This window comes from Siphateles boraxobius, unplaced genomic scaffold (assembly GCF_051911475.1).
Source record: "Siphateles boraxobius isolate OS27281-9 unplaced genomic scaffold, OSU_SipBor_1 130, whole genome shotgun sequence".
Lineage (NCBI taxonomy): Eukaryota > Metazoa > Chordata > Actinopteri > Cypriniformes > Leuciscidae > Siphateles > Siphateles boraxobius.
Window position 1 is genome coordinate 698,139 of NW_027508734.1, and position 10,923 is coordinate 709,061.

The 10,923-nt window shown below is 42.3% G+C and overlaps 1 protein-coding gene across 1 annotated transcript; it reads right to left on the bottom strand.

Annotated features, from left to right (window-relative positions):
* Positions 1-6,587: 6,587 nt before the first annotated feature.
* On the bottom strand, positions 6,588-10,471 carry LOC143737864 (uncharacterized). Its single transcript, XM_077229723.1, has 2 exons — positions 10,077-10,471; positions 6,588-8,781 (listed from the first exon to the last, which is right to left on the bottom strand). Exons 1-2 carry the CDS (start codon positions 10,469-10,471, stop codon positions 6,588-6,590), a joined length of 2,589 nt encoding a protein of 862 aa, XP_077085838.1.
* Between the last annotated feature and the right edge of the window lie 452 nt (positions 10,472-10,923).

The window sequence follows — 10,923 nt, forward strand, 5'->3', positions numbered from 1 at the left end:
GTTAAATCAAGGGTGGTAACAAATCTGGCCTTGCCCAGCCGATCAATCAACTCATCTACATGAGGCAGTGGATAAGAATCAAACTGTGACACTTCATTTAGTTTCCTGAAGTCATTACAGAATCTTATTGCTCCATCTGGCTTGGGAACCAGCACAATAGGGCTTGACCAGGCACTCTGAGATTCTTCAATGACCCCTAGTTTTAGCATTTTTATTACCTCCTCTTTGATAGCTTCCCGCCGGGCTTCAGGGACTCTGTATGGACGTTGGTGTATGACTTTGCCAGGTATCGTGCGGATTTCATGTTGGATCATGTGGGTGTGACCAGGCTCAGAAGAAAAAACATCTCTATTCCGCTATACTAACTCCGATGTTTCCTGTAACTGTTGTGGTGTCAGGTCTGGACTGACTTGGACTTCTTCTCTTGGACCATTGACCTTCTCTGTGGTTAGGCCTCCACCAAACAATGCATCTCTTGCATGCCACTTTTTCAGGAGGTTAACGTGGTAAATTTGTTGTAACTTCCTCTTACCTGGCTGGTTCACTTTATAATTTACTTCTCCAACTCGCTCTGCTATTTCAAATGGCCCTTGCCAGGTGGCGAGGAACTTGCTTTCCGCAGTGGGTATGAGCACCAACACCTTATCTCCTGTTTGGAACTCCCTAGGTTGTGCAGCCCGGTTGTAGGTGGCTTGTTGTTCCCTTTGGGCCTTTTCCATGTGCTCTCTGGCAATGGGGAACACTGCTGCCATCCTCTCTCTCATAGTTTCCACATGCTCGATTAGAGTCCTATGTGGACAGGGCTGTTCTTCCCAAGATTCTTTGGCAATGTCTAAGAGACCTCTTGGCTTGTGTGGGTAGAGCAACTCAAAAGGGGAGAATCCCGTAGAGGCCTGGGGTACCTCTCTCAGTGAAAACAGAAGGTAGGGTAGAAGCTGGTCCCAGTTTCGTCCATCTTTATCAATGACTTTGCGTAGCATCTGCTTGAGCGTTCTATTTAAGCGCTCTACAAGTCCATCTGTTTGGGGATGGTAAACTGAGGTTCTGAGTTGTTTGATTTTCAACAAGCTACTCATTTCCTTAACAACACTTGACATGAAGGGGGTCCCCTGATCTGTTAGGATCTCTTTTGGGATCCCTACCCTACTACTGAGGAGAAAGAGCTCTTTGGCCACCTGTTTGGCTGTGGCTTTTCGCAGGGGAACAGCTTCAGGATATCGAGTAGCTAAATCCAGCATCACTAAAATGTATTGATGTCCCCTAGAACTCTTGGGAAGGGGTCCCACAATATCCATTCCAATTCTATCAAACGGGGTCTCAATTATTGGAAGGGAATTTAGGGGGTTCCGCTCTGAGGGTTTTGGTGCTACTTGTTGACATTCTGGACAGCTACGGCAGTAGTTTTCTACCTCTTTATGAATGCCGGGCCAAAAGAAACGCTGAAGAATCCTCTCCTTAGTTTATTGACCCCTAAGTGGGCTCCAAGTTGGTGGGTGTGAGATAGATGCAACAATGTTGATCTATGAGACTTAGGAACTAGAAGCTGTTCCTGGATGTCCTCTCCACTTTTGTTTACTCGATAAAGCAGACCGTTTTTTACTGCAAAGTAAGGGTATGTAAGGTGTCCCTGTTTCTTATCTACCCCTTCCACCATTCTGACATTTCTCAGTGCATTAGTCAATGTTTGGTCATTTAACTGTGACGTACCATATTGTCCTCTAAACGGCACAGCCTCTGCTTTGATTCCAGGTTCACCCATGCTCTCTTGTGATGACTCCTTCTCAGAAGCGGTCTCAGTCTCCTCTGGAACATCCCTTGTTTCTGCACGAGTCTGAACTGGAAAACAACATTTGGTCATATATTTTACATCCTGAATCCCTTGGGCAGAGTCTCCCCTAGATTTGGTTTTACCTCTAGGCCTTTCGGTATCTCTCATCTTTTTTTCCGATATGTCTTGCCACAAAGCATGGAACACTGAGCAATCCCTGCCAATGAGCACACTTACTGGCAACGAGTCCACTACTCCTGCTTTAACATCACATCTCCCTTTGGTGGTGATGAGGGTTAATGCAGCTGTTGGGTACTTCTGAGTGTCTCCATGCACACAAGACACAGGCACGGTATCTTCCTGAGAGATCTCAGCTGGGTTGACTAGTGACTTGTGGACCAAGGTAATCATGCTCCCTGAGTCTAACAAAGCCTCCACATCCTGGCTATTTATCGTCACAGGGCAGGCCATGGCTGGGAAGTTTGTGGCTCCCATCAACGCAGCAAAGAAATTAGTCTGCTTGCTCCCTGAAGAATCTGCTGTTGGCATGGGTTCATCTGGTTTGTCACACTGCCAAGAAATATGACCAAGTTCCCCACATTTGTAACATGTTCGAGGACTGTAATCTGGCAATGCTTTTTGTTGTTCATAGGGACTATTGTTCCCCTTCCTCTGGCTAAACCACTGTGTCGACCGACCTTTGGGTGTCTTCCTCGTCTGTGGAGGGGAGTTAACTGGTGTCCGGTAACTTAACATATTTACATTAGCTTGATATCTTTCAACTGACTCTATTAACTCCTCTGCCGTTATTGGGTTACTCTGGCTGACTACTTTTTTTGCTTCATATGGAAGGGCTCTTAAATACTTATCTACCACCACTTTCTCAACCACAGCTGCTGCCGTGCTCTTTTCAGGTTGTAGCAATTTCTTCGTCAGGCGCATCAGTTCATGAAACTGTGCACGAGGAGGTTGGTCTTTCTGAAAACCCCATTCATGTACTCGCTGGGCCATTCCAAATGTGGTGAGACCATTTCTGCTGAGAATCTCTTTTTTTAAACTATCATAATCATTTGCATTTGTAGGGTCCAAATCCAAAAAAGCTTTTTGTGATTCACCTGATAAAAATGGTGCCAATATCCTGGTCCACTGTTCTTTTGGCCACTTTTCTCTATGCGCTGTTGTCTCAAAAGCATACAAGTATGCCTCCACGTCATCGGTGACCCCCATTTTAGGAATGAAGTCACTAGCTCTGACTTTGTTGCTTTCTTGGTTCATTCTTAATTGAAGCTCTCTTGTTTTCAAGTCATTCGCCCGTCTTTGTTCTTCTACTAACGCAGCATTAGTTTGTTGTTGGATTTGGTTAGATTCTAGAAACGCTTTCAACAACTCCTCCATTGTAATGTTGTGTTCTTTTGTACTTAGCTTAGCAAATTTCACAGTCAGATCTTCCCAGTCTCTGTTGGACATCAGCAGTCACACCATTGGAACAGCATTCTCCACCATATGTGGCATCGTGAGAGGTAGGGTATCACCAAAGTGTGGGTTGGTTCACAAATTGAGTCTAGGCAGAGATCAAGTCACTGGTTTCTTTTAATAAATCAACTCAAAACTCCAAAGCGTTCTTTTTCATCCCCAAAAACAAATCAGCCAGTCTCCCTCTGTTCTCAGCTCATTAACAGCTTTTCTCCTTCACTCACAAAAGCTGTGTCCCCACCGCTGAGGAACCTGGTAACTGTAGTCCGGGACGAGGTGGCCATCTTGGTTTGTAGTCCCCATGCTGTAACCACCTAGATGGCACATACCTTGCGTCTATGACATACCCTCTCATGATGCCACACGGTTTATTAAGTAAGTTCTTTATACACCACTGAACACATAGTTATGGATGTCATATTGCATTTCTGTTAATAGATACTCAAAATTTTTACACATTGCACCTTTAAGTCAGTTTTCATACGACATAATTCCGACTCAAGAGAAGAAGGTGAGATTTCAGTAAAAGCAGTCAGTGTGTGTCAAACTTTTCCTCCTTTCCCATGTTGTTCACAGCTTTGAAAACTACAGGTCATCAATCAATAACGGATTTTGCAGATACAAATAAGTGTCACATCCAAAAACCGAGAGGAGAGTCTCAGACCCAGGAAGTAACATTCCATTAAAAGTAACAATGTCACATAATTTGTTACTTTTTTAAAATGTAACATCCTACTTTAAGCAGTATTCTTCCCTAACTCAGCGTCTGTCCTCCATCACTGCCGTCATACACTGGAAATACACTGGATCTGGTGCAGGATTTACTTCGAGATCATTTTCACTAGTAAATTTCACAAATGATTACATTTACATTTACATTTTACATTTATGCATTTGCAGACGCTTTTATCCAAAGCGACTTACATTGCATTTCAAGGCACACATTCACATTCTTATCAATTTTTATTTTTTATTACAAAGAAGCAAGTAGCACATTCTATTAGAAAAAGTTGAAAAACTGAAATGGTATATCCTTAAATAATCTTGGAGATTTTTACAGTGTATGAGAATGAGTCGCCTGTGATTTTGCCTAATGGCCAGAGGCGGGTGCCAACCTCTCATCATTATACAAATGTGTTTTGACAGGAGAAAGAGAGGCTTCTGGTTTGACACGGAGAGCAGATGAGGTGTGCAAAAACACACTATTCAGAAGCTTATAATTATTAAGTGTTCTGATGTTTACTAGGAAATACAAAAAACTATTTATTAAAAAAAATACTTGGTGAAAAAACAATCTGCAATGTGTAGATTGTGCATGAGACGTTTTCATAAGGATTGCAAGTGTTGGAAGATGAACATAAAAAATACCACAAAATAATAAATAAAGTAAAAAAAATAAAAAAAACTTTTTGAACAAAAGCCACATGTACAATTTATGACCTACAGATTTGTGTTCTGAAGCGGTCCAGTTAGTTTTTCAAGCTGGTTTTAAACATTATGACAGTAAAGGTGACACGAGGACTGCTGAAGTTTTGCATGCAGTTAAAGAGAATATTAAAGCTTAGGAAGATTCATAAAACCCTGAGAGGAGAAAAGAGGAAGAGAAGATCAAACAGGTTTGTGGTTTTAAAAACATATTGGACAATAATCAGTAGGGGTTAATGCATTTATGCTGATATTGAGAAAATGTAATCTTGTTGTTTCAGATAATGGAGCACAAACTATTTACACTCCTCTTTTTAATTGGTAGGTTTTCTTCAGAGAGAGAGAGAGTGTGTGTGTGTGTGTGTGTGTGTGTGTGTGTGTGTGTGTGTGTGTGTGTGTGTGTGTGTGTGTGTGTGTGTGTGTGTGTGCGCGTGTGTGTGTGTGTACAAAAATATGTTCTAAGAATGTTTCGCTGACATGCTATTTCTGAATGTTCTCTGAACCTTAAAAATTTCCAGATTACGTGAACATTAAGGAACATTTTACTTTGCAAACGTTGCTTTTGAATGTTCTGAAACTAGTAATAACATTTCAGAAATGTTAGAGGAACTTCTGTAAGGTCCACCCACTGGCCCAACACCGGAATCCAATGGTATGGTCGAAGGAATTCAGCGTGTATGTCTTTTCGGCGTTCTCTGGAAAAATCACTTTAATTTATTTACAAGCTTTCTATCCTTACAGCTGATCCTCAGATTAGTTGCGATTTAATTTAGACCAAAGATTATTCTGTGCATTTCATAACTTCAAATGTTCGTTCATTAAGGACCTGGTGTCACTTTGAGACGTCACGTCGCGAATGTGCGCTCACGATCACAAACTAGCCAGTCCTAAAATAGTCAGAGGGTGCAGTGCAACCTATCTTACCCTACGCAGCCGCTCACTGCTGACTCGTAGGTGTAATTTTTCGTAATAGTTGCAGCTTACAACATGCTAAGTGAGGAGATAGTCAAAATCAAAAAGTCTAATGATGTGCCCCATGCTCCATTCATTAGTGCCTTAGGTGTGATCTATCCTGGACAGAGATTTGCGGAAACATCAGACTGCACATAATCTACTAGAAATAATGATTTCAGAAAACTTCAGAATAATCAAGGTTAACATTTATTTTTCCAGGCAGAGTTAAACATCAAAATAAAATAATTAGAAAGAATACCTAGTACACAACTGATCAGCCTATAAAAACATTCATAATACAATATCAAAAATAGTTTCAAAGAGTCATCATACCTGGCAATAGAGACACACAGCAACAGTGTGGGAAGTTCTGTTTACAGATGCTTCCTTGAGTGGTTTGCCAATTCTCTTTAAATACCCCAGAGAAACAGAAGAACAATAAACATCTAGCACCCAAATATTTACTCAGCTTTTACTGGACCCTTTCTCGTGACCCAAGTGGTCAAGCCTGAGTTTGGGGGATAAAGACAAATGGTTATCAACAATCTTTATTGGGGCATCTCCCACAACAGAAGAACAGGCATTGTTTTCTTTTTCTGACTGTTCTGCTGCTGCGGGAATGAAACAACTTTACCACTCGCACCAGAAGTATTTATTTTGCCCTAACGTCACACAGCTGGAGGCAGGAGGTTTGTGAGATTTGCATGACTGCCTGAGCCCTGAAGGAGAGGAGATAGTGTGCTTCGTCAGGAACACAGCATGTGGGGAAGAGATCAGATTGGGCCAGTTGTGTTGTGCTCTCTGTCCCACAGATCTCCTTTGTAGATTAGTGAGTTTTTATTGTTTTATTGCAGATTCGACTTCTTGAATACAGTCTTAGGAAAATTCCATCCTTACAGTTTCGACCCCTGGCCCCTTGGGGCAGATTCAGATCAGTCCTGAGGGGCCACAACTTCAGGAAGTCTACTTATGGCTGCAATTTCCGTAGAGCCGGCACCTGCAATGGACTGAGTGCAATGGCCACGTTCGTTGACGTGCGCATTTTGCGGAGAAGGCATCTAAAGTAGCAGCACTGGCAGAGTGTGAATAAGAAGATAAGCACACTGGCGAGGACGCATCCACGAAACGTCCAGTCCCACCAGGTGTACACATATCTCGCTGACCGGGTAGAGGAGCTGGACAGGATTTCTGCAGTCTGTCTCGCCAGATTCGCTTCCACTTGAGCTTGGTTGAGATGGTACTCAGTCTTTAAGATGATTTCTTGCACCAAGTCCATTGCATGGACCAGAGCTTGAGTACCTTGTTCATAGAAAGTATCCTCCCACCAGGGAGAAACGTCAGCGTCCATCGGCACCTTCCCCAGGATGTTTATCTGACCCATTGAAAAGTCCTCTTTTACTTCCAAACAGAACGTGTGGTTCGCAGGGCAGGTCAGACCTCCGTAGGAGAAAGAGTTCATCTCACTGACGACGCACCACTGTGTGTGAGATACTTGAACAGCATCAGAATGACCATGCAATGACTGGACATTAATGAGCTTGGAATCATTGGAGGAAAAGGGTTGTAGAGTGTTGCAAGTACATATAATGTAATTAGATGTTTCATGACAACAGGTGCGAGTGGTAAACAGAGTTTCAGTGCCCTTCAAAGTCATATATCCCGTCAACTGGTCCCATTTAATGATTTGGTCTCTTACTACAACGCCAATAGAGCGTATGGTAGTGGAGTCCAGATAAATTTGATCTGGGTGAATTAGAGGGAAAGTGGCAAAGAACCCAATACAGCCAGCACATTCCTTACCAGTATACATCATTAATGTCGATAATAATTCAGAATACTTAATATTTTTCATTTTCTCTGATGCGAGCCATCTATGCAGATCTAAAATTTCAATAAGATCATTTAAAGCATGTCTAGGTGTTTTATGGAGACGAAGATCTAAAATCTCTTGTCTGGCTGCAGTAAATAAATCTTGTGCATACAATCTACAGGCTAAGTCATGCTCGATGGTACGGGTCTGATTGAAAATTGATTGACTGGTCGACAGAAGCGCCTGCGCCTCAGATCTGACCGCTTTGATAATGTTTTCGTTACTATTAGTGATGTGTTGAAAACCGGTGGCCACCTGGTTTGCCAACCATGTTGAAAATTGAGATTGACCTGTTATTTTGTACGTGTTGGATATAGAATTAGCTGAGCCAAAAAGACCTGCTATATTTCCAAACAGGTCTCGTTTGGTGCGAGCAGGTGGAATTTGAACTGCAAGTCTGTTTTTGTAATCAGAAACTAAATCATCGATGCGTGACTGTAGCAATGTATACGTCTTATCATTAAAGTTACAATGTTTTACATAGGCAGACAACACAATGGAGATGTTATACGTCACATGTGTTATCACAAGATTGACATCATGTAGTAAAGTCTTATTTACATTCCCTTTGATTATGCCACCTGGAGGGGTGGTATACAATTTTGGGCACTGTGTGGGTTTTTGGTAACCACATGTGGTTAGATTAAAGCAATGATGTAAAGTCCATGAACAATTGTGAGGGTTAGTGAAATCATCTAAATCTGCCTCACATTTTCCCACACAGTATGCTCCTTCTTTTCGGCCAGTCCAAACAAATGTTTTCAAATTGTTGCTAGATACCTTATTTGTTAGATTAAACAGAAGATCAGTAAACTTTAAATGTGTATTGTTATGCATTGTAGTATGTGTGCACCTATATGTGGTTGGTTCAAGATCCTTAGTGGAATAACATTTTTTTGGATCTACCCCATTGTTGTTATTTTCATATAGTGTGTGCATGCTACCAATATTTGAATCTGGAAATTCTTTAAGTTGGTACCAAGCAGTAATGTTATGGTGATAATGTGGTGCGCGTGTGTAGCTTGTGATGTTTTTGTCTGGAAGATGCGTAGAACCTGTCCTACAGCATATTTTTGTTGCACAATTTGGTTCCGGTGCTAATCCGGGAGGCCATGTGACTATTTCTTTGTATGTGACTGGAATGTATGATGTGGATGGCCCCTTACTATATTTCCATACCCATCTACCGCATCCTAAGGTGTGTGTGAGTGTGACTCGTTGTCCCAATTCGATGCAGGCGGGTCCGGACACTGTCCTGGCATCTGGCCTCCATGGAATTGCAGTGACTGTCCTATGAAGGAAAAGATCACAATTAATTCAATGAACCTTTGAACCGTTTGCACTGAGACATGTGGTACCATTTTAGTTTTCCTCATCAGATTCAATCTGAATGGGTGCTCCCCAAAGAGGGATGATTTGGTTCGCCATCACACGTGCCACAGTGTTTGCTGTATTATTGCGAGTGGGAATTGCTTCAACCCATTTTGAGAATTTGTCAATTATCACGAGGCAATAGCGATACCCCCCCTTGGCACTGGGAAACGGACCAATGAAATCCAATTGCAAGGACTCCCAGGGCCCTTTTGTTCGACCTAGCTTTCCCTGGTTAATTGTTGCACATACTAGACAGGCATAGCACCATCTTTCAATGTCAGCTGTCATTCCTTGCCACCAAAACTGTCTTTGTATCAATTGTGCTGTTTTTGTTGCTGATACATGCGCATAATCATGATATAATTTGATTATTGGCTTTTGGAGGGCTTCTGGAACTACAAATTTTCCATCTCGGATTACTATGCCTTCAATTATGTTCACCATCTGATCCTGTTTTAAGTGTGGCACAAGTTCTCCATCAGAAGCCCACAGATCTTGTTGATACTGTTTGAGGTCAATAGGTGTGACTTGTACAACACTTGAAACAGAATTAGAGGTTGTTTCATTATGCCAATAGTCGCCTTTCACTGCTGCCAGCTTAGCTAATTGGTCAGCAATGTTGTTGTTTTTTTCGTGCACATCCGGATTTTTGGTAATGTGCGCTCGCACTTTCATCACGGAAATGGAGTTTTCTCGAGTTTGTATGGCTTGCCATATTGCCTATATCTTTAATTTGAATTGTTTGCGTGCTAAGTGGCAACGGAATGTTTGTGCAAGAACAAGCAGCTCCGGTATCAATAAGAATGTTAACTAACCGGCCTCCAAGGTTAGCTTTTATTTTGATTCGGTGTCCACTTGTGAGAATTGTTCCTATAGCAACGGAGGCCACGCACCCCTATTGGGGGTTGTTGTATTTTGCTAACAGGTCAGCGAGGTCTGCTTGCAGGTTTCGGTATGGGTGGTTTGGATTTTTAGATTGTTCTTCCGTTTGTTTTGAACTGACGTTTTGAGCTGGAGAATTATTTTCTGCAATCAAATTCCCTAAGCGTCTGAAAATGTCATCGTCATATTTAGAATGCATTGTTTGGTTTGTTTGCTCTCTTTTCCGCTTAAAACAGTTCTGGACATGATGGCCAGTTTTTTTTACAATAAAAGCATTGTTGCAACTGAGGTCTAAAACCAGGATTTTTTGCACCTTTTCCTTCTGCCAACCACTGTGTTGTTGAAACGGAACGAGCTTTGCTCTGCTTTAGTCTAGCCTCTATTTTGGAAGCCCAATCCACCAGTGACCGGTAGGTATTCTCAGGTGGATCGGCTCCATGCACTAGCGCCTGTTGTATATGAGGGCCTGCATTATTTTTCAGGATTTGAAGTAAAACTTCCTGATCGCGTTCTGCATTGTCTAGCCCTGAGTGCTCTTTGTAGGTCACCCATAAGCGTTCGGCATAGATTTCAAATGGCTCTTTGTTGGCCTGCTTTATGTCTAAAATTCTGTTCCACTCAGCGTGCGTTGGTCCCCTTAACTCTAATAGAGCCTCCTTCAATCTTTCATAGATCTCCTCTTCATCCTCATCTTCCTGTTTGATTATAATTTCCCCAGATCTCATTTCGGTTGACATTTTTGGTTTTAGCTCGTTTGGAATCGTGAGGAGGGCTACCTGCCAAACATCTCTAGGCTCTAACTTGTAAACGGAGGCCTGTAACATTAAGTTGTCCCAGTAGGGTTGAAAAGGGCCTTTTCTTGGCATTGTGCCCACAACTTCTTTGTGTTTTGTGCATTCTTCGCAAGTTAAAGGACGGCTAATGGTAGTGACTTCATCATCTGCGTTGGTCATTGTTTTAAGCACAGCAACTTTTACTGTTTTTCGGAGGACAGCGCCCGATTTAGTTCGAGTCATTATGGGACTGCGGGGTTTCGATTCTTCAGATCTTTTTGGATAATACATTTCAGTCGCGGGTTCTGGAGAAAGATCGCGCACCCCTAGACTAGAGCGTGCCTTCGGAGTTTGTCTACGAACTTCTCTCAGGGACAATTGATCTTGGATGCTGCTCGGTAGAG

Bases quoted from the DNA above. Each gene is read 5' to 3' on its own strand.
- LOC143737864 (XM_077229723.1), bottom strand. From the start codon at position 10,471: ATGAGATCTGGGGAAATTATAATCAAACAGGAAGATGAGGATGAAGAG. The intron at 8,782-10,076 runs GTTGGCAGAAGG...TTTCCTTCATAG, and splicing joins TCCGTTTCAACAACACAGTG to GACAGTCACTGCAATTCCAT.